Source organism: Ceratotherium simum, chromosome 1 (assembly GCF_057802395.1).
Source record: "Ceratotherium simum simum isolate JZ-2026a chromosome 1, ASM5780239v1, whole genome shotgun sequence".
NCBI lineage: Eukaryota > Metazoa > Chordata > Mammalia > Perissodactyla > Rhinocerotidae > Ceratotherium > Ceratotherium simum.
This window is the reverse complement of record NC_141900.1, coordinates 95,791,787-95,816,346: the sequence shown is the minus strand read 5'-3', so window position 1 is coordinate 95,816,346 and position 24,560 is coordinate 95,791,787. Positions and strand designations below refer to the sequence as shown.

Genomic DNA, 24,560 nt, shown 5'->3' with positions numbered 1-24,560 from the left:
ATCCTCACCATGTTTTCCCAGTATCATTGACCCACTTCTGTTGAAAGTTATGAAAAGTGAACAAAGGTATGAACCAGAGAGGAGGCAGTTACAGAAGGCACAGTCTGTGTTTCCTGGTCATTATCTGACGAAAATCACTATCAGAGGAGATCTGTAGAAGTTGCCCTGAATAAACAGCTGAGAAGGAGGTTTCATTGAGATAGCCTGAAGACATTCTTCATGATAAATATTGAGAAACTTGGAAACAGATCCTGAGGAAATGGTCAGATATGGCAGACCCAGAGGTAAATTTGGAAATTCTTATATCCATGATAGGAATAAGAAATGGAGGTAGTCTTCTCTTTATCCAATATGCTATGGGTGGGAGGACCAGCCTAGGAAAGGCATAAAAAGGAGAGAAAGTGGGCAAGATCATAATGAAGAGGTCTAATCCAGGAAAAATGGAATACACCCACTTGAAATTCTCCTCTTGTGAATCAGAAATATGGGTGCTTTAAGAAAATACAAATTGTAACAAAAGAAATAAATTGAAGTTTATCATATGCTTTACAGAACAACTCACAGCAGGCTTCCTTTTAATAGTGAGTCTCCCTAGTCCAGTGAAATTATGGCTCTTTTTAAAATAAGATTTCCAGATTGACTGCATTAATGAGATAAACCTTCATTCATTCAACAAATATGTATTAAATACCTATTATGGCCCATGCATGGTGCAGAAAAACTGCAGGTAAAAAGATGAATAAGAAATAGTTCGGGCCGGCCCCGTGGCTTAGTGGTTAAGTGCGCACGCTCCGCTGCTGGCAGCCCGGGTTCGGATCCCAGGCACGCACTGACGCACTGCTTCTCCGGCCATGCTGAGGCCGCATCCCACATACAGCAACTAGAAGGATGTGCAACTGTGACATACAACTATCTACTGGGGCTTTGGGGGAAAAATAAATAAATAAATAAAATAAAATAAAATAAAAAGAAATAGTTCAAAAATAGTCTCAGAAAGGAGGGAAATATATGGGGAAATAAAATGTCACTTGTGCTGGGAAAGGAGGACTGTGGTATGTGACAGAGGGCTAAGGGGGTAGAAGGCAATTCTGCCTGGGGGAGGGGGTGAGAGACCACCAAGCAAGACTAGGAGGAGGGGCCGGAAGCTGATTCCTAAGGGAGAAGCAGGTGTTGGCCAAGCAGATTCAGGGGTGGGGGCGAGGAGGGACAAGGACTTCCAGGCAAAGGAAGAAGCTGCATGACGAGCAAAGGCTCCCAAGGCATAAAACAGCTTAACCGGTTTGGGGACCCAGCAGTCCTTCACCAGGGCTGGAGGAGAGTGTGCTGATGGAGAAAAGAATGAAGAAAAGTATGGAAAAGGATGAGATGGACAGATGTCATCCAACCTGTGGGGCTTTATGTGCCAAGGTGAAGACTGGGACCTTATCCTGACTGATAGGCTGTGGGGAACCACTGAAGGACTTTGAGCAAAGTGATAACATGATTAGATTTACATTTAAGAAAAATCACTCTGAATAGAAAGCACTGGCAAGAGATGAGATGAGAGAACAGGGAAATTAAATGGAGAATGCCAGCAAGAGTGCAGGTGATGAGGACCTACTGGCAGCATGGGGACTAGGATGGGGAGATGAGCATCGAAGTGTCAGAGTAGAAGTGACTTGTTCCCTGCTTCCATGAGTAGGGCAGGAGAGAAGAGAACGTTAAGGATGACTCGCAAGTTTCTGGTTTGGGCAAGTAGAGAGGCAGTAATGTCACTCCCCAAGATGGAGGAAAACAAAGGAGAAATGACTCGGGCTGGGGGTGAGGAGGAGAAAATAGATTCTTAGGGACACATGGAACATCCAAGTAGAGACATCCAATAGGCGAGACTGGATGGAAAGTCTGAGCAAGATTCCCAGTGCAACAAGTCGTGAGCACCAAGGGGTGGAAATGGCCACAGATGTGAATGAGATTGCTCAAAGAAAGTGTGAACGTGAGAAAAAGAAGTGGAATCCTGGAGAACACCCACACAGGCTGAGAAAGAAGAGCCAGCAAAGGAGAGGGAACAAGAACCGAGATAGAAGCAGATCCAGGATGCCTCGAAAGCCAGGAGAGTTTTCAAAGAGGAGCAGTCCCAGGATGGGGTTGGAGGAAGAAACCTGGAGGCAGGGGCCTGTAAGTGCACTGATGGTGAAGGTAAGGGAGAGAAGAAAGCCAGGCAAGAAGGCCGCACCTGAAAAGAGCCAAGCACTATTACCTTCTGTTTTCTTTGTGTGAACACATTCAAGGAGGAGGGAGGGAGAGAGAGAGGCTGGAGAGACAGAGGCCAGCCTTTCCCAAAGTGGAAGGTCATTCACCTAAGAAAGTGCAGAAGTACAACATGTGTCCTCCTCCTTGCAGAGCGTAATGAATAAAGTAGCTCATCCACCCAGGACCTTTCTATGCAGGACCTGTATCTGGGCATCTCTTCAGCGCTCTGGTTACTGAAACATGAGCATGGAAGTTATTCTGCTTCAACATCCCTGAAATCCTTTAGGATTTTCATGATCCCTAGCAACTTCAGGCCCAGCCTTGGTTTTTTAAAGCATTATCCAGTGAAAATGGAACCCTTGTAATAATTCCAATGGGACTTTTCTGTTCTAGCTATAGTTTGAATAAATACAGTGGAACATATGATTATCATAACAGGGGGGCTCTTGGCTGAAGTCATCCTCATCATTCTAAGAATAAAGAATCTATACCTTATTCATCTATAATAAAACTACTTAAAGTTTTACGGACTAACATTCTCCATTCAGTTTCAAAAGTGTTATGAAGACTGCTGAAGAAGTAAAGTACCATTCTGATTTCTTCTTATTAATTCTTAGCTTTTCCTTTCCTAGTTGACACTGAATTCTTCCCTTGGGGTTGAAACGCCTTCCCAGACGTTTGCGCTCAGTCTCCGGTTGTCGCACACTCCCTCTGTCTCTGCGCCTTACCTATTTCAAGTTCGATGTCTGATTAAGTTCATTGAAGGAATGGCATCAGTTTAACTTTCTGCTCCTTGGAACTCTTGGGATTTCTCCACAAGCATCAGGAAATTTATAAACGGGGGAGTGACTTGTACCTTAGTCTCTCTCTCAGAAATAAATCATTTTAAAGCCCTGACTTCCTCTTCTTACATCACATCAGAAGGAAATAAAATATAATTTTATTCTTTCTAAACCCTTCCCCATGAGCTACTTTCAGCGAAAACTGTTGGCTAAGAGTTCCCTGATTTTCCTCTTCCCAAAATGCCTCTTGCTACTATTTGAAAAGTCAGTCATAGGTTGACTCAAAGACAAAGTTTTCCAAGAATTTTCCTTAAAGAACCTGCCTCCTGTAGACTGAACAGTACAGTCTGAATAAAATTTTAACTTTTTTGTCTGAATTGTAACAACTTTCCAAATAGCTTGAGCGTGCATGCATGTGTGTGTCCAATTTGCTTCAGATCATGTTTGATTTTCAAGAAATAAAGTATCACAGAGGCTTTTAAAGCACCTTCCCAATTCCATTTCTTTCCCTGTCTTGAATAAGGGAAACCATCCTTCATTTTGTGTTTATCAGTCCCATGCCTATTTTTATAAATACAATGAAATGTTTCTGTAAATAATATCGAATGTTATTTGATCTATTTTTGAGCTTCCTATAAATGGCATCATACTCTACATTTCATTCTGCACACCCTCCTTTTTTCACTCAAATTTTATGTTTGTCCACTTGGAAACAAGTAGATCTAGTATATTTATTTTAAATATATACCTCATTTTGCATTTTCCTGTTAATGGACACGTAAGATTTTCCTTCTTGTTTATTTATTTATTTTGCTATTACAAACAGTGGTGCCCTGGTCATTCTTGGATGTGTTTCATGTACTCATGAGTAGATAGCCAGGAGAAGAAGTGCCAGGCTGCAAGGTACGTGTGTCTTCAGCCTCATGAGTTAGTATGCAGCTGTCCTCCAGCGTTGTGTCAGTTGACATACAGCAGCAAGTGAGCGCAGAACTTCTGTAAGGTAAAAACAACCCTATCCCATCCAAGTCTGCGAAACACTCCAGGGCTTTGGGGAATCGGAGCTATATTTGCCTAAACAGAATACCTTATAAAGATGAAGAGAAATTCAGGGCAAAACTGGAATGAGCGATGCTCTAGAGCAAATCAAGCGTCCAACAGGGTGAGGTTCAGAATAGAGAACAGCAGGGCATTTTAAAAAGCAGGAAATGAGATAAATTTATGAAGATGACCTAATATAAAGTAAATTGCCTTTTCTTGGCAAAATACTTTGACGCCAAGAAAAAAATCAATTGAAATAATTCAGATACTGCAGTCTCCCATAAAAGCAGCACATTGATCAAACCTCTTTGAACACCAATAGCAGCTTCCACTCAGAATAAACATCACCTGTAGAAGATTCCTAGTGACTCCTGGAATGGGCCTTTCAACATCATCTCTGTGTATACAAATTTACAATAAAATTAACCTTTTTTGTCCTGGAATCATCTGTTCATTGCCTGACTTATAGTTATACTTGCTATGATGTTGAAATATTGCTAAATAGAATATCTCTGAAATGATTTGTAAAAATTTGGGAGCAATGGCTGGCTCTTGGGAGAGGGACTGGGAGTCTGGGAGACAACAGTGGGTAGAAGGCAGAACAGACAAGAATTACCTCGTCAAAATTAATCAGTAATTTTTAAATGAGGTAAGACTTCACCTTATCAATCCACAGACCACCTCTCTAAGAACACCCCCTTTTCTGCAAAGCTGCCCCTGGCTGCTCCAAAATGCAAGAATCACCCAGGCCCCCAGCACATAAATCTCTTGTAGAACCAAGCTTGGGGCTTGCATTTGTTAGTCTTCTTGTTTACTTCTTCCTTTTTTTGCTCCTTGAGGACGGAAACTACGGATTTCCCTCAGGATCCCCCATCCCAAGTAATGTCCCTGACATACTTGGTGCTCAAAAGACATTTGTACAATAAACACAGCGAAGCGTTCTTCACCATACAATGATTTTCAAATGACCCAAGGAATATATTCATTACTTTTACTTGTTTTATATATTGGTGCTCTTTAAAAGTTTTGTTTAGAAAAAAAAAGATATAATGTTCAAAAATGTTTAAATGTAAGCCCTATGAGGACAGGAATTTTGTCTGTTTCATTAACTTCTGTATTCCAAGCATACCTGGGCCTGGCTCATAGTAGCTGCTCAATAAGTGTGTTGAATGAAGGAAGATCCTCAGCTATGAAGTATTCTACACACTGACCAGTAATCTAGTTCCTTTCTCTATTACGTTTTTAAATTTCTTTTAATTAATTAATTAATTTTAATTGAGGTAAAACATACATAACATAAAATTTAGCATTTTAACCATTTTCGAGTGTACAGTTCCGTGGCATTAAGTACATCAACATTGTTGTGCAACCATCACCACCTTTCTCCATTAAGTTTTTAAATTTTTAACCCCAGTCTGCAACATGGCATTTCAAATTACTGGAAAGAGAAAAGGTGAATTTTTATTACACAATTGTAGATTGGTGTGAAATTAGCTGCTCTGTTTCCCACCTCTTCCTTTTACAAACTGGCGCCGGCAGATGATCCCTTTAGAAACGTCTCTCTTTCTCTGTCGCGCAGTTTGCTCTCTTTCCCTCTCCTTCCTTCCCCTGCTCCCCCTTCCCTCTCTTTTCACATTCTCTCAACCATTTACCTATTATTTACTCTCTATCACCTAAGTTTAACTTTCTCATCAAATGTTAGAGCATGGAAGAGTTTGAAGTTTATATAATCCAAATCCACTATTTTACACATGATAAAACAAAGTCCTTTTAAAAAATGTGGGCATTCTCTCAAAAACAGCAGACATCCTATCAAGACGTTAGAATAAATTTCCTGTCTACTCATCCTTCAAGTCACGAACTCCATCCCCCCCGTGGATTGTTTGGGGTAAGTCGTTATGGAAGTATCTGCATCTGAATAAACATTTGTGACTCTACTGTCTAATACTAGACGTCCACGTGCGTGCATGCATGTGAAGGGTCATTTAGGATTCTGCCTGAAGACCTAAGATTACCTACTAACAGCAGAGAGGGAGAAAATATTCTTAACTGACAATCCCAAGTGGAATATACAGAATCGATCCTCTAATTGATCCTTACCGACCCTACAGTAAAGGAATAAATAAACTGACCTTCTGGAACAGAAATAAGGCTCTTGACTTTGTTGACTCAATTAAAACAACTCACCCCTGAGTTTCCTGACCAGCTGATTCCTGATCCGGTTGATAGAGACATAATTTCCTAAGGAGGAGCCTGATCCAACCACATGTGACAATAAATTTGGGAAACCCTGAGCTACCACGTAAGCTCCCTCACGACAAGAACCACCTCGTGCCTCTTTGTTCTCACCCACACCTAACAGAAGGCTCGGCACACAGCAGGGCACTCAAAACACATCTCTTTACGCGCCCCCCTCTTCTCACCCATGCATTTGCCCACAGATACAGACTCACAGGGCTCCTTCCCTAAATGTCAGCTCTCACTGGTTAGTTGTATTTCAGCACGACTGGGGAGGAGGGGGGTGACTAAGAGTGCGTTTCCCTGTACATATGGGCATCCATATAACGTGTATACACGGGCACCCATGCCATATACAAAAACCACAGGTGTTTGTATGTGTTCCCTGTGAGCAGGTAAAGCTTCCCTATATTATAAAACCAAAACTAACAGAACTATTTAATTTGGGGCTTACTTGCCCATCTTCCCCTTTGTGTTTCCTAAAGGCAAAGACACTTCATGGCATTCACTGCCTCTCATTGTATTACATATTGATTAGTTCATTGGATACTATTTTTATTCCATATGTATGTACTTATTTATTGTCTGTCTCTACCCCCCGGAATGTAAGCTTCTCCATGATGGCCAGCCCCTAGGCCCTCAACAAATATTTGTGGAACGAATGAGTGTGTCCTTCATGTCTATAAGCTCAGCACTCACCACGGTGAACAAAATAATTACTCAAAAATCATATGACAAAATGTGTATGAGCTTCTGTCAGCGGGTCTCAAAGCAAGGTGTGTGAATCGCCTTCGAATGATCTTCCTCCTCCGGGCCGAGCTGAAGTCCTCGAGCAGGTCTCACCTTGGCGAGATTCTAAAATTACTTCCTATTTCTTTCTCAATCTGGAGAATCAACATACCAGGCTCTTCTCTACCCCGCCCCGGCCCCAGCAGACTCTGTGGTGACAGGAGAGTGCAGTGAGTGAGTCCCCAAACCTGGAGCCAGAATTCAAATCCTGACACTTTTATTTCCTTATCATGAGACTCGGCAAGTTAACTGACTTTATGTACCTCAGTTTCCTCAATGGTAGAATAAGGATTAAAAAATAATAATAATACCCACCTCAGAGCATTATTATGAAGAATAAGTTAGCTAATATACGTAAAACTCTTTGAAGCGTACCTGGCATTAAATTTGGCAATTATTATTAATCTTTCCCACCCAGTCAAATTTGCAAGTTATTTTTAATGGAATGAGGAGAGGGAAAGGAGAGAAGAGAGAAGCATGTGAGAATTCTGTGAATCAAAGACGGAAAATTTATAGATTTATCATAATTGACCATGAACTAAAAACCTTCTTTCCAAAACATTCAAGTAGCAAAGTTTCTTCAACTATAGAATAATATGCTTAAATTTAAGCCCAAGTTATCATGTTTAATTATCCTCATCTGAAACAAAGTATGTGCTGGTTCTTTTTAGAGGCTATAGGTTCCATGTAGCACAGTCCAATAGAACTTTCTGTGATGATAGGAATGTTCTCTAATCTGTACTGTCCAATATGATAGTCACTAGCCACATATGGCTATTGAGCATTTGTAATGTGGCCAATGAAACTAAGGAAATAAATCTTGTTTATTTAATTCTGGTTATTTCAAATTTAAATAGCTGTACTGTGGCTAGTGGCTACCCTATCGCGCAGCATAGCTACCTGGGATTTGAGTACACAAGCTCCTTGACTGGGCCCCCGCGTGCTCTCCAGCTCCTGTTCTGCTCCTCTCCCTCACCCCAGAAATCAACCCTCACCAGGCCACACTGCTATTGCACACCTCCACGGCTGTGCATATGCTGGCCTCTTCGCTGGAATGCCCTTCGTCCCCAGCCACCTGCAAACTGCATGAAAATCTTGTTCAGATTTCATTTCCTCAGGGCAACTTTCCCTAACCCCCTCCCACCTCACCTCACCCCACTGCCAACACAATCCATCATTGCCTCCTCTGGGTTTCTCTGCATCTGTTTCTGTTGCTCTCATGAGCCCATAATTGTCTTTTATTCTCTGTGACACTAACAGAGTACGGGAATTTTAAGGACCCGGTCTTACTCATCCCTTCATTCTAGTGATGTGTGCCCATCACATAACACATGTGTAATAAATACTTGCCGAGTACATTATTAACCTGTGATTATGTGCAACGTTTTATTAAAATAAGCTTCAGAACACTGACAACCACTCCACGATTATGGAACCTATATACATCAAATTCTATTATAAGGCCCATTTTTAAATAATAAAAAAGTTCTTAGAGTTTCAGTTGAAGGTCTACTTATTTCAAGCCATATCAAAATAACATTTCAGTACAAACCAAAGGATATAAATGTTCCCTGGGACAAAATCCTACCTGTAGCTGCTCCTCCTAAAGGTCTGGAAGTCTCTTGGATTTCAGAAACTGATCCTGTCATTGATCTGTCCCCAGTGCTTCCAGTGACTTACTAGGGAGACATGGACGAGATTGAAAAGCAAGAAGACCAGAGGACCTGATTATGGACACAGTCATATGGGAATTCAAGGGTAATCAATCCTTGCTACACCTTCTACCCAATCCTACCTCCAAGAAGTAAATAATTAAAATCTTATGTAATGTGAAGTATAATGATGGGGGGTGATATGTGTCTGTTCAGTGACATATCCAGAAAAAGCATTGTTTCCCTTATTCCTTAGTAAAGCTTTTGCTCAAGAAATCTTCCTTGTTTAATTACGTAGCATCTGTTGCAATATTAACCTGCCCTGAGAGCCACACTGGTTCATCCTTTTTTACCACAGTTTTCGGACTAATCATTTATTTGGATTCCCACACAAGTGTTCCTACAATTAGAATAAGCTCTTGATGGATACATTTCTGGAACCTAATTTGTAGGAGATACTTCCCAAATACCAAGCATCTGGTGGATGTATTTTACAAATGATTTTCTTTCCTACAGGAACTTACAGTTTAAGAAGACAAACGAATACACAGTGACCAGAAATGCATATTTGTGGGTACAGTCATGGCAGCAGGGCATTGAAGAAATGGATTTCAGAAAGGACATAAATCCAAAGGACTTTATCTTCAAATCAAATATAGATTTGACTTTTTTTTCTTATTAATTAAGCAGTTTGTTATATTTTAAAATGCACAAACAGCACTTTCTAACGTAATGAACATTGATTTAACAAATGATTGAGTTCTTTGGAGCTCTATGATCATTTAGATAAATCTCTAATTTTCCCATAATATTGACAGATTTTAAACAGTCTTTTCTCTGGTTTCCCTTCCCTTTGCCCAACACATATCTCCCAGAATTTTAATCTAAGATGTTTCAAAAACAGACAAAGGCCTCAGAGATCTTTTGAGATGGCTAATGAATACTGTGAGATAAATATCTTTCCCTAAGATGCCCTAAATTTAAATATATGGATATCAATTTCTTTTTTTAACTTCCTTCTAAAATCTGCCCATCTAGGAAGAACATTGATTAAGTCTAGAAATTACGTTCTATATGTTATTGGAACTGCTTGTGAATTCTACTAGCATAAGATGCACTTATTTTCAAAATGTGTCTAGAAGCTTAGAAAAGGAAGATATGGCTTTCAAAGATTATGTTTTGAGGTTAAAAATGAAGATAGTGACCTTAAGTCGCTCAAGATTTGTTAAGGCTGGCATGCCATCTGTCTCAATAATACCTAACAAGAATGTCAAATGGACAGAAACGGCTGTGGTAAGCGGGTGCTTGCAGCTGACAGTGATTGCTGTATTTTGGGTGATGGGGAACAGCATTTCCATTAGTTCAAGTGAAATACAATGCCCTGCCAACTCTAGGTATCAGTGTATTCAATCCCCCTGCTGTGCCGTGTCCATTTTCTGTTGCTGCAATTAAAAATTAGTCGATACAAAGTCAAAATGTTGTACATTCTTCCCCTATCCCTTTCCCTGTCACTGTGTTTCCAGCTTCACCGGAAGAACATGTCACTATGGTAACCAACCCTCTGGTGCACAGACCAAGTCAACCTTTCTAGCCAGATTGCCAAGCAGAGCAACAAGGAATCAAAGCTGTCAATGGAGACACCAGAAGCCATGAATTCCATCTCCCCTTTTCTAAGTGTGGTTAACCAATACCAGACAATCCTAAATGACCCTTCACATGCATGCACGCACGTGGACGTCTAGTATTAGACAGTAGAGTCACAAATGTTTATTCAGATGCAGATACTTCCATAACGACTTACCCCAAACAATCCACGGGGGGGATGGAGTTCATTTAGGATTCTGCCTGAAGACCTAAGATTACCTACTAACAGCAGAGAGGGAGAAATGATACCTGTCTTGTTCCAGGAGACATTCAAGGAAGGAAATTCAAGAATGTCTTTCAGCAAGTCTGAAAGTCAAATCTTTCAGTGTTTATCAGTCATTATTAACATGAATTCTTCCTCAAATTTTGACTAACTTCCTACCATTCCAATTTCAATGGAAGCAGAAAACGACAGATAAAATAACACTTTATGAATCTGAGAATCTAAAAACTGTTATAAAGTCACCCTTTGTCAAAAACTATTCTGCTTCCTCATTTTCCTACTTGTAAATACAAACTCAAGTTGCTCTCTTCTGGAATTCTCTAATATCCTATACATCTTTACAAAGTTGTAAAGCTCCAGTGGGTCATCGTGCTCTAAAAAGAGCCTAACTGTGAAGCAGATGTGATGTATGTAATATTAACACACTCATAACGAAATCAGCTAAAATCCCTAGTCATTCTACAGAAGCTACAAAACAAACATTAAGATGGATTCTCTTTCTGGAGCTACCTCACCTAAATCTGAATGGCCACCTAGACCATACCCAATACTTGTCATTCTTAAACAATTGACTTTTTTTCAAATTAACAATTTTTTCTGATCAATTTCAATATTTTTATAAATCAAAGAACATCAGTTCTCATAAATAATATTTTTAAACAGCAGCAAACCTGCATTATAATATTGAGACATTAAGAACTGTTTTATATCTTGGTCTCAAAGACTTCGCAGATAATAACATCATTTTCACCTTGGCCTCACCATTTAATAGTTGAAGAGAATGAATGACAAGTTGTGGGGGGGGGGGGTGGAGTGGAAACAAGACTCATAAAATTGCACCACATCTTCCAGGATGCAGCTACCGTAGAAGAGAACATATTCCCTTCTTCAGAGCAATATTAATACACATCCAAACAATATTTTACTGGGTTAATGGAACAGGATGGTCCCCAAAGTATAAATCATGCAAGATTAACAAATTGCATCAGGGCCGGCCCTGTGGCTTAGCGGTTAAGCGCACCCGCTCCGCTGCTGGCGCCCGGTTCGGATCCCGGTGCTCACCCACCGTACCGCTTCTCCAGCCATGCTGAGGCCGTGTCCCACATACAGCAACTAGAAGGATGTGCAACTATGACATACAACTATCTACTGGGGCTTTGGGGGAAAAATAAATAAATAAAATTTTTTAAAAATTGCATCAGATGAGCAGACTTTTAAAAATGTATGTGATCATACTAAAGTATTGAACAAATTTTTATCATTAGCAAATGCAGTTTGTTTTCTGTTTTGGTATACTTTGGGTATTTTTTATACAAATCTTCTGAAAATAGTATTTTTTTCTCTGAAGCACCCACTTCAGCGTTACTTGAAGAATTACTTTTTTTGTGCTTACTAGACCTTGCTAATAATATTCGATGCACACAAGTCACTTTTGTCAACCACTTTCCCAAAAGGAGAAATCAAGAATTGTGGTATGCTGCTCCTGTTGATCAATAGGGCAAGGGCTGTGATTTATTGATGTTTATATGACCAATGCCAGCACCTGCCTGGTATAGTATAGCCCTTAGCAAACGTTTCCGGCATGAACAAGGCCTTCTCTGTGAGATGTTTCCCTCAATTTCCCTTGATGAAATCAGTTCAACATCTAAAACACATTAAAACTGGGAGTCTGTCTACCCTCCCACATCACTCTTAAAGGGTTCCCTCTGCTAACACCACAATGTTATAGATTCTCTTCCTTTTTAGAGACGGATGAAGCATTATCCTGGATAAAAACCCTGGACCATGACAAGAATCCCATCAGACAAACGCAAGACCATAGGCCAGGTAGAGAGAGGTAAGCCTCCATTATCAGCTAATAGGAGGCAAGTTCTGGCCACTCCAAGGCTCAGCCGGGCCTGGATAACCTGACCCCCCAGAACCAGGAGACCTAATAGGCCGGCCAACGGAGGGAGGAGAGGGCCGCCGGGCCTAGAGGCGCCGGGCTCTGCGCAGCGCCACGCCTCGCGCTTACCTTTCCGAATGAGGGCGGCGATCTCGGGGTCGAAGCCCTGCCGGTGGCACTTCCTCCAGAGACCCATGTTGGTGGAGTTGTACTGCCGGCTGCACTCGTCAGCGGGGCTCATGGCGAAGAGCTGCCGGCGATTCCGGGCCCGGAGGAGTTTGCCCTCCCAGCGGTCCAGGCGCGAGCGGCTCGCCCGGAGCGGCAAGTTGTTGTTGTTGTTGTAAATGAAGCCAGGGTCGACCCGGCGGGTGTTGAAGGCCTTGCACCTGTCCCTGTGCTTCCTGGCGTCCGTCTCGTACCAGTGGTCCGAGCAGATGGCCACCGCCAGCATGCCGAGGGCGCAGAGCGCTAGCGAGAGGCCGGTGTAGAGCAGTAACCTTCCGGCAGCCATGCCTCCGCTTCGCGGCTACACCATGGGCATGATCCGCCGCAGCCTCGCCTTCCCTCCGCGCGCCCGGAACAAAGCGGCGGGCGGCCGAGCCAAGGGGGGAGGGGGGACAGGAGGGGCACTCGCGCGGCGGCGCCCCCTCGGCCCCCGTCTGCCGGTGCGCGGCCCGGGGACTGCAGGGACGGGGGCAGGCAGCTAAAAAGTTCTGATCCGGAGAGGCGCCGGCGGGGTCCTGGGCATCCTCCGGGGCAGGTGCAGCCTCAGGCGGCGGCGAGCCAAGCCCGGCCGCCTCCCGCCCCCTCCCTGCCCCGCAGGAAGCAACTGCTCCGAACCGGCCGCGTCGGCACGCAGCCCGGCTTCGGGCGCCGCTGCCCTCGGGCCGGAAACTAAACACCAAGTGCCCTTGGCTGCGGTGGGGCTGCTGGGCTTTCTTTGTGCGGGGTGGCGACGGCACCCACGCCTCGGGCTTTCTTGGGTGGGGGGTGGGGGCTATCAGGAGAAGCTGCTGGACCACAGGTTGAACTGAAACACCCGCGATGCGGCCGGCCAGCGAAGGAAACCTCCAGGTGCCAGGGCCGGCTGCCCTGAGTCCCGCCTGGGTCTCCCTCTCAGCGACTCTCCCCCCGCTCTGCAAGCGAAGCAATGTTCTTCCTTTCTGGATCGAGTCTTTTAAAAATCTCCGTCCTCTGGTCACCAGCAGGTCCCTTGTTCCGTCTGGCCAGCGCGCTGAGCTCAGAGGCGGGCTCCCCGTGGGCGCACGATCTCAGCCGACGTTTCCCCGCGAGCTCCCGGGTCGTCTGCCTCTGGCCTCGCCATTCAGGCGGCCCCTCGGTTCGACGGCGCGGTCACCCGGACGGCGTTACCGGACGAGACTTTGCCCGGGGTTTGCGGCGACTGGGCGGCAGCTGGCGGGCGCGAGGGGCGGGCTGCGCCGGGAAGGGCGCACCCGGCAGGGCGCACAGCGCGGGGCGCGCGGAGCTCGGCGCACGGCGCCTTCAACACCATGGACAGGTCGCACGATCGCGGCGCACAGCCCGCTCGGCAGCCAGCCCCCGAGGCGTCATGCCGCTCTCCCCAGCTCGGTCTTCTTCCTGAAGTGTCCACCTGGCCGCCTCCAGACCCGCCTCTCCCGCGACGCCTCCGCCTCACTTCATCTGGCTCCCGGGTAGCATCGGGAACGTGCTGTCCAGGTGCAAAGAAAATGCTGCAGGCACCGAAGAAAACAGCGGCTCCGGCCCTTCAAAACAATCCGCCCCCTTCTCCCGCCACCTGAGCTTCAGCACTCTGGCACACCGTCTGCTCTGCCCGACTGGAGTCAGCCGCTCTCAGATTGCACCATTTTCTTCGCAGCCCACCCAAGGGCTGAGATGCCGGTTCACTCGGCAGCGTGCTGAGATTCCTGTCCCGGCCTCAGCGTCCCACGATCAGGCTCCCGACGCGCGGTGGTCGCCGAGGTGAATGGGGCGAGGATGGGGGAGGGAGGCTGGGTCGCTCGGCTTCCCCTTCCTGCCTCCTCCTCTAGCCGCGGCGGCTCCGGGACCTCGCGGGCTCGGCCGGTGCTGGAGAGTGAGAACCCAGGCTGAGCCCGGGGAGCTCGGGAAATCGCATCGCCCGGGTGCGGGCGCTGGAGGAAGCCGCTGCCGCGCGCGCTCGCTCGGGCGCCGGGCGCTGCAGCCTTGGCTAAAACCCACAGACGAGAACACGGAGCGCGCAGCCAAAAGCTAGTGATGTCATCCGTGCAACGTGAGCCTCATCTCTTATTTTTCTAGCATCCTTAAAGATAAACTGCACCATTTCCCAGGCATGAAGTGTCTAAGCCTTATTCTTTGACCAGGCAAGTCAATGGTGTCTAGATAGGTATGTGCCCAACCACATCCATATTTATACACATATACATATATGTGGTATGTAGCATGTTTACATGCATTATTATAAATTTAGGAATGTTGCCTCCATCTTCTATCTCTTTTCACTAGTGGCAAATTCCCTCTAATAGACCACAGTTCTTTAAAGAAAAGACTGCTTATTGCGAAGGCGGCCTTCAGAGGGGTTGAGGAAGTTCCTTGCGTCCCCAGTTTGGGTCGCTGGTGTCTTGGATTGTATTTGATCTTTGTTTTCCCCAGAAAGCGACAGGCGTTACCTTGCTAGCTACAGGCGTTTCCACCCGGGGCTGAGCGCGTCCCCGGGGTTATCACTGCCAGCCCCAGTCCAGCCCACGCCCGCGCCAGACACCCGGACACACACCCACCTCCTCCGGCCGCCGCCTCCCTCCTCAGCAGGAAAAGAAAGAGGAAACGTGACTGACCCTTCCAAGACAAGAGGAAGAGAATTTCAATGGGGGTGGGGGTGCTTAATAGATACTTTGAAAACGTTCCGGGGATCGCCCTTTGAGTAAGGCGGGGGGTGCGGTAAATGAAACCTCGGCGCGGGATTTGTCCTTATCTGAGTGGCGGCTGGATTTAGGCTCTGCGGGGCTCTGGGAGGTAGTGCGGAACCCCAGACCTTGAGCGGGTGGGCCCCAAGCGAGCCCAGCCGCCTCCCCTCCCCCCGCACCGCTCACGTGAGACAGCGCCGCAAAGACTGGGAGCCTCCCTCCCAGATTGAGACCCTGGGTTCTCACTCTAATGCTCACCCCTCCTTTTCACCCTCACTTCAAAGTCGAGGGGCCGCACTGCCGGGTAAAGAGATGCCCTGGGAAAAAAGAGAGTGTCCGGCACCCTGCCCTGCACAACAGGGCCTGTGAGCCAAAATGAGCGCACCTCCACCATATTCTTTTTTCCTCCTTCCTGCATTTTGAAAACCGCGAACGAGGCGTTTCAGTGCCATCTAGTGGGGGAGGGGCGTGCCTCGCTTTTCGTCCCTGGATGCTGCAATGGGATTTGCTGAAGGGACAGCAGAGCCTAAGGATGTCCGCGCGGGTCTTGGGTGCCCGGCTGGTCGAGGGGCCGTAGGCATGTGCCTTTGCCAGATCCTAGTCCCGTGGGTTCCCTAGGACGATGAGGCGGAGCCCAGCGACTCTGGCCACAACGTCTTCTCACCTTTCTTTCTACCCTCCTCTTACCAGTTCTCCCTCCCCCAAGCGTGAAAGTACGGAAACAAGTGCAAACACTTGCACATGTCTTAAATTTCTGGAACTATTTTCTTCCAGAAAGTCCAGAGCACATTTAGGCTAACAGAATGCCTGCCTTTGACAATAGGAAGGAGGCAGAAAGGTGAAATGACATCTACAAGGTCACCCAGGAAGTTGGGGCACAGCCAGCATTAAAGCCTCAGTCTCCTGATTCCCATATGTCCTCTCCCCTGAGAACCAGCTGAAAGAGGTGCCCCTGAGACGGCTGGAAGTCCAGGCAGTTGCCCATTGGCATTGTGTACCTGTTCATTTTGTCCTTATCTTTCCTCCATCTTCCATTATTCTACCCCTTTCCTGTTCTTGCTTTTTAACTTGTTCTCTCTCCTGGCCTGTGCCTTAGGCCTGCTTCCAAGGATGTGCCTTGCCCCTCCTCCTATGGCCCTCCTCAGTAGTCCTGTGATTAGTGCCCTGCTGGGGGAAGGGACCCAAATGGCACACTGTCCTCCTCTTTTCTGAACATCATTAAAATTCTATTTTGAAATATTTGTCCTTGCTGACATCCCAAAAAGCCTATGAAAGATGTTGATTGAGGTCTCCTTTGAAGTGCAATTTTCTTGGACAGCCCTATACCATTTTGGGATGATCCTGGTCTTTGGGGCTAAAAAGATGGTGGATTCGTCCTCTAGACTATATGACTACATGACTTTCTTTTCTTAATTGAGTGATCTACATTTCTTCCCTCTGTCTTCTTCCATTTCCTTCCACCTTGTTAGCTACAGCAGCACTATCTCTGTATTTCCAACCTGTTCCTTCCCATTTGCAGCTGCACTGTCCTAGGATCATAAAATCTCAAAATCAGAAGGGACTTTAGAGTCAACCACGCAATGATGCATGAATCTCTCCTAGAACAGTCCCCCAAAAGTGATTGACCAGCTTCTGCTTGCACAGTTGCAGTCATGGGGAAATCACTCTCTCCACAAGCATCCCGTTCCACTATTAGGTGGTGTAAGTGGTTAGACAGTTCTTCCTTATACTGAGACTTATCCTAGGTCCCTGTAATGCTACCCATGCCTTCAAGCAGCCCATGGATACCTGATTCCTCTTCCATATAATGGTCCTTCTCATACTTGACATCAGCCATCATGTTCTCCCTAAGTCTTCTTCTCTCTAGGCTAAATATCCCTTGTTCATTTCCTTCTTGCACTTGCTTCTCTTGGATTTCTCATACCTCATGATTGTTAGTGCTTCTTGTATGCAACAGTGTTCCTTGATCTAACAGTCATGTCAACCAATGAAGAAGAAAACATGGTCAGTCATGTTTTTACATGACCCATGTAGAGTTCTAATGATCCTCACTTCCTCTTCTAGGAACTTATAAGTCATCCCTTTGAAATGCTATCCTAGGATCTTGCCCCAAAATGACATTAAGATCATTGATTTGCAGTTTGTGAAATCTACATTTTTGAAATTTGGAATTCCATTTGCTCATACACAAAGTTTTAAGCAACGTTCATATTCTCCAAGCTTTTTTTAGGCAATGTTCATATTCTCCAAGCTTTCTCTAAGGTCAACAACAGAGATTCAGAGATATCGTTAAAAGCTCTCCCAGTTTCCTGGGGTACAGTTCATCCAGAGCAGATAGATGCTTTCCTACAATTTCTTCACCCATTGTGAACCGTCTTCAGTCATCATCTTTGTTCTACACTAGATCCCACCTTCAGTCTGAAAATCACTCTCCTTGATGTTGTCAATTGGAAGCAAAATAAAAGTTGATGAGGTATGCTTTCTCTTTGCCATCTATCAATATTACATCATTTGCCCAGAGAAAAGCCCCCCTATATATTCTTACTCTTGTTTTCCTAATTAACTTTCCACAGTTTGGACATTATTTGAAACCCAAAAGTTATCTTCCACGTTAGCCCTCTTGACACAGACCCTCGAGTCTGTGACATGCTAGTATTTATGCTTGAATAGGTACCCTTCTCTCTAAATCTCAACTCATCAGAGAGTCATATTGGTTTGTTTAGCTACTTTCCTTCGTTTCTTCCTTATTAGGATCATTGTAGAAAAAGGCTATTTTCCTCTCACCCCTGGGTATCTAAGTCCTCTCCTTGATTTTATTTTCTTCTTCCTCCACCACCCAATCATATTAATCTTCTTAAACTCTACAGTTATCCTTTACTCGGAATTCTGCAGTAGTTTCACCTTGCCTGTACAATAAAGTTCAACCTCTTTACCCCCATACAAGGCCCCACAAAGGTTTCAGCCTGTTTCCTAAAGCTGACCATTGTGCTTCCTTAGACACACCCTCTGTTCTAACCAGGCAGCCCTCTAAACATGTTTTGAAAAGCCCCACACTGGCATCATTCCTCTTGCCCATAAAATATTTAATGCTCTGCTTTTTAATGTTCTTACAATTACAGGTGCCTCATATCAATAGTTCAAATAAATATCATTTGATCATCTTACTAGAAGCTGAAAAGGCAATCAATTAAACCCAACAAACATTCTTGATATGTAAAAGCTCTTCCTCAACTAGGAATGGTTTAAAAATGAATAAGATCATCTCTTGCATAAAGAAATATTTCAAACTAGTAGGAATAACACAACATAAAAAATAGGCAAAGATTATAAAAAGAAAATTTATTGAAAAGAAATTCAAATGGAAAATTAACATGTGAAAAAAACTCAACTTCACTAGTAATCAGGGAATATAATTTTTTTTAAATACTGCTCTTTACCCATCAGATGGGAAAAAATTTACATGTCTGTTAATGTCAAGTGTTGGCCAGGCAATACGGGAACATGCTCTTAAGCACCGACGGTTGGAGCGTAAACTGAGACCACCACTCTGGAGGGCACTTTGGAGTATCGGAAAGATGAAAATTACATGTTTCTTATGACCCAGCAGATGGACCTCTAGGTATCTAGCCTGTAGAAACACTTGTGCAAAGGGCAAAGAGTATCTTTAGTTTGATACTAAACTAAAGGGCTTCTATGACAAAGTACCACAAACTAGCTGTCCTAAAACATCAGAAATTTATTGTCACATGGTTCTAGAGGCTAAAAGTCCAAAATCAAGGTGTTGGCATGACCATGCTCCCTCTGAAACCTATAGGGGAGAATCCTTCCTTGCCTCTTGTAGTTTCCAGTGTCTGCTGGCAATCTTTAACATTCCATAGCTATAAGGAGCTAAGGAGGAATTGCAGGCTGTATCAATCTCTGCCTCTGTCGTCACATGACCATCTTCTCTCACATCATCCTCTCTCTGTATCCATTTTTCTCTCTTCTTATAAGGACACCAGTCGTATTGGACTAGCAGTCCACCCTACTCCAGCATGACCTCATCTTAACTAATTACATCTACAATGACTATTTCTAAATAAGGTCATATTCTGAGGTCATGGGGATTAGAACTTCAACATAACTTTTAGGGGGATGCTATTCAGCCCATAACTCTACATTTCTCATAAAAAAGAAGGGGACATAAAGGGCCACCTTCGTGGTCTAGTGGTTAAGTTTGGTGTGCTCCGCTTGGGCGGCCTGGGTGTGGACCCACACCACTTGTCAGCCATGCTGTGGTGGCGACCCACATACGAAATAGAGGAAGATTGGCACAGATGTCAGCTCAGGGCTAATCTTCCTCAAGCAAAAAGAGGATGATTGGCAACAGACGTTAACTCACGGTGAATCTTCCTCACCAAAAAAAAAAAGGGCGGGGGGACATAAGAAAATATACATGTATCTGCTTATTTGTGCAAAATGAAAGGATAGTGGAAGAACCGAGAAGCCAAGCAGGCAACAGGAAGCTGATAGCAGAAAGCCACTACCACCTCTAGGCTGAAGGCAGGCTTACCCCTAACAAAGAGCCCAGGGCAAGCATACAAACGGAGGCCCACATACCATATGTCTCAACTTTTAAAAGTTGTAAGTCAAATGACAAATTGTTACATAAAATTGTTCTGTGCTTCTACCTTACAAATACCTTTAAGATAAAAAATTTTTAAATATGTGTAAAGTTATGTTTTTTGTATGAATAAAAGACGGCAAAATATGAAAGACAACCAAATTAATTATGATTGCTCATGTACTGATGGGTTGGTGATGTTTAGGAAAGTAATAAAATAAAGGCATTCATAATTCATAACTTACAATACATATTTCATAAGACTTATTTTTCCTGACTTTTGTTTGACTCTTGTTTCAGAAAAATCATTAATTCTATTGTTATAATCAAGATTTTCACATAACTTTATATTCTACTGTGGTAATGCCAAATGTTTTGACAACTGTTTTTGATTCATCATAGTCTTTAGATACATTTTCTTTTTACTACCTTCAATTTGGAGGAACTTCACTCTACTGAGGCAGTAACTCTTCTGTTGAAGCGTCAATAAAATTCTTAAAGCAATACTTATATTTGGAATTTTCCATGTTACATTCAAACATTGCAACAATCACATATGACAAGTTATTGTTAGTGCAGAAAATACTATATTTGACTTTTATCTTACAAATTATTATCACATATATCATGATTTTTACTACCTCAAAGTAATATCTAGATTAATACAATATTTATTAAGTTCTTCTTTCAAATATTCCAATGCTAGAATGAAGAAAACCAAAAATGGCAGTAAATTGCTTAATTTGTTCAAACTATCTACAATCAATCAATTATTTGAAACCCAAAAGTTATCTTCCACGTTAGCCCTCCTGACACAGTCTCTGGAGTCTGTGACATGCTAGTATTTATGCTTGAATAGGTACCCTTCTCTCTAAATCTCAACTCATCAGAGACTCCCTTATGCCCTGGCCAACACTTGACATATCTTGATCCATAATGACTGGAAAATGGTTTCTACAGACATTAATTTGGAATTATTTGTATGTGAGTCTTCTTTAAAATTATAAAAAATTCCCATTCCCTTGTTCTAATTTTGTTATATTTTATTGTAATATTACTTTTGGTTTCACATGTAGTTTATTTCTATTTAGAAAAGCCATTATCGGGGCCGGCCCAGTGGCTTAGTGGTTAGGTGCGTGCGCTCCGCTGCTGGCGGCCCAGGTTCCTGTCCTGGGCGCGCACCTACGCACCGCTTCTCCGGCCATGCTGAGGCCACGTCCCACATACAGCAACTAGAAGGATGTGCAACTATGACATACAACTATCTACTGGGGCTTTGGGGAAAAATAAATAAATAAGTAAAAATTATAAAAAAAAAAAAAAAGAAAAGCCATTATCTTTAAAATTTAAAAATATTTTTAATCCCTATAAGTGAGAAATCAACCAAACTTCTTTTGTTTATATTATTAATAGTAAGCAATAGTTTATATCAAAAAAGTTGTGGATAGCCCAAATCCAAAATTAACTTCATTTTTCACCAAAGACCACATTTTGCACTGTTTGAGGATCTTCTATCGTTTCATTTAGCTATCCTAGTATATCTAATATCCTTTCTAAATTAAATGTAATGGCTTTAACAGCATTTAGCTGACATTTCCATCATACGCCTTTATAATGTGTTTCATCTATGGATAGATTCAAGACATACCATAAATAATCTTTTAATTTCTCCAAAGAACTTCATGACAATTGGCTCAGTTGAGGCCACATCTCTAGTACAAAATTCAAACTATGTGCCATACATGTTATAAAGAATGTTTCTGAACCAAAATTCAGGTTGGGTCTAGAAATATACTTATAGTTTAAGAGCAATATGAATTGTTTAATACTGCAAAACATTCTTCAGTTACCATGTGCCAATGTTCAAAATACCGCCCTAATTCATGTGTAACTCCAGAACCATGAATGGAACACAAAGGGAAGCAAGAAAATGGATGCTCATCACTGCTGGGAAGTGATACTTCCTTACTTAAAAATCCACTGCATGCATGCTGTCTGGGAGGAAGGATTTGACAAGTTAATTGTTTCGTCTTTTCTTTTATCAAAGTGCTTCTAACCTCAGATCCTCTCTGCACTCCAAAGCAGTATCTATCCCCAACATCAGCAGCAACACAACCCACAAAACTTCATGGCAGGGCCGGCTCCGTGGCTTAGCGGTTAAGTGCGCACGCTCTGATGCTGGCGGCCCGGGTTTGGATCCCGGGCGCGCCCCAAGGTACCACTTCTCCGTCCAGCGCGAGGCCGAGTCCCACGTACAGCAACTAGAAGGATGTGAACCTATGACATACAACTATCTGCTGGGGCTTTGGGGGGAAAAATGAATAAATAAAATCTTAAAAAAAAAAAACAAAAAAAACAAAAAAAAAACTTCATGGCATTCGGATGCAGTTGTCTTTTGTTTTGAGGACACAGGGCAAGAGGTGTAAAGAAGCCTTTCCTGGGTACTGTATTAACCAGAAGAGTAGATGTTTAGGGTCATCTGTTTTTCTGGGCCAGTACTGATGCAAGATTTCAAGACATAGAGGCAACCACAAGTTCTTCAATACAGTTGTTATGTGTGTGTGTGTGTGTATGTGTGAGATATGCAGGGCCTCTAAAATATGGAGTCTAGGGCAGGGGCCCTCCTGCTTGGGACTGAGGGCAGCCTAGCTGGAGGAACAAAAAGAGGAAAGGGCATTTCCTGAGCCCAGGGACCAGGTTCACCCAGCAGAATCTGGAATCATGGAGATACTGGTCCGGCCAGAGCTGGAGCCATGAAATGGAGGCAGCTGCTGCTGTAGTTGCTACCTGTGGCAGAGAATAGGGGAGAAATACCCTGGCTTCTCTCTTTCTTCTGCTCACCAATCTCTGGCCAGACCTCCCCTGGCTGAACTCAGATGGACACCAGCTGCCATGGGAGCCTTGGGATGGAGCCTGCAAGTTTCAGCCCCCTGCAGTAGAACAGAGCAAGGAAAATCAAGGAACAAGTCTGAGAGCAAACAGGCCAGGACAGACTAGCACACCGTCCCATAAAATCAGGACCAAAACAAATATGCTCTCTCTACCATCACTATTTAGTATTTTGAGGGTCATGAATAGGGCCAGCAACAGAAATAAGAGTCACAACAATTGGAAAGGAGAATGCAAAACTTATATTCTATGTGGATAGTATGACTGAAAACTCAAAAGAATAAACTAAAAACTATTAGTGCTAATAAGAGAATTCAATAAGATGGCTTAATATAAGAAAAATACATAGGAATCAATAAGTTCCAATATAATAGCAATTAATTGTTGGAAAATATACTGGAAAACTATCCCATTCACAACAAAGAAAAAAACTATAATATACTTAAGAATAACAGTTACAAAGAAAGTGAAGACCTTTTAGGAAGAAAACTATAGAATCTTATTGAGAAACATAAATGACCTGAAAAGATGTAGAAACCTACCTCGTTCCTGAATGAAACAACTCAATACTGTAAAATGTCAATGCTTTACAAAATCATTTATAGATTTAACACAGTTCCAATCAAAATCTCAATAGGTTTTATTGGAACTTGGAAAATAATTCTAAAGTTTATCTGAAAAAATCTAGTGAGAATAGCTAAGGTATTTTTATGCAATCATTTCTCTCTCATAAGTATTAAAATATTTTTTAAAGCTGCAATATTTTAAACAGTGTGATATCCACATTTCAGACCCAGCACTTCCTCTCCAGAAGCCCCAAGATTTTTTAAAAGTAAAAAGAATAAGGAACCCAATCTAATCATTTACCAAAAATCAAAGGAGCACATGATTTGTATGAAATTAGACCTCTTGGGGCCTACAATTCCACAAGATCTGGAAGTGTGATGAGTGGACAACATCCTCCCAGGCAGGCTTTGAGCAATACGGGCGCACTGCGATGCCGCTCGGCTGATGTGATACTCTCATGTTTTCCAGGCATTGACTCCTGGGCTGAGGAGTCACGGTCTATGTAGACAGTGTCCTATTCTACTCCCTGACCCGACATCTCGTGAGTCTGGATCCTGTGAATCCTTGACCAGCTGCTACATCATCTGCTATGGACTGAATGTTTGTGTGCCCCCAAAATTCATATGTTGAAGCTCTAATCCTCAATATGATAATATTTTGAGACGGGGCCTTTGGGAAGCAATTAGGTTTAGATGAGGTCATAAGGGTGGGGTCCCCATGACGCAATTAGACATCAGAGAGCTTGCTTCCTCTCTCTCTCTGCCATGTGAGGACACAGAGAGAAGGCAGCCGTCTGCAAGCCAGGACGAGAGTCCTCACCAGAACCCAACCATGCTGGCACTCCGATCTTGGACTTCCAGCCTCCAGAACTGTGAGAAAATAAATTTCTGTTGTTTAAGCCACGCAGTCTATGGTATTTTGTTATGGCAGTCTGAGTAGACTAATACAAAGAGGAATCACCTCATAAAAGAAAGAAATTTGGCCGGCCCCGTGGCTTGGTGGTTAAGTGCGCGCGCTCTGATGCTGATGGCCCGGGTTCGGATCCCGGGCGCGCACCAAGGCACCACTTCTCCGTCCATCCTGAGGCCGAGTCCCACATACAGCAACTAGAAGGATGTGCAGCTATGACATACAACTAT

General features: G+C 43.6%; 1 protein-coding gene across 2 annotated transcripts in view; it reads right to left on the bottom strand.

Annotated features, from left to right (window-relative positions):
• Nucleotides 1-13,286, bottom strand: part of TMEM178B (transmembrane protein 178B) — a 347,385-nt gene extending 334,099 nt beyond the window's left edge. For both annotated transcript variants that reach the window (XM_004430688.3, XM_087431804.1), the window contains exon 1: nt 12,610-13,286. In XM_004430688.3, coding sequence (XP_004430745.1) covers nt 12,610-12,991 — 382 coding nt within the window. In that variant the 5' untranslated portion in view covers nt 12,992-13,286. The remainder of the gene's footprint in view (nt 1-12,609) is intronic.
• Nucleotides 13,287-24,560: the final 11,274 nt, after the last annotated feature.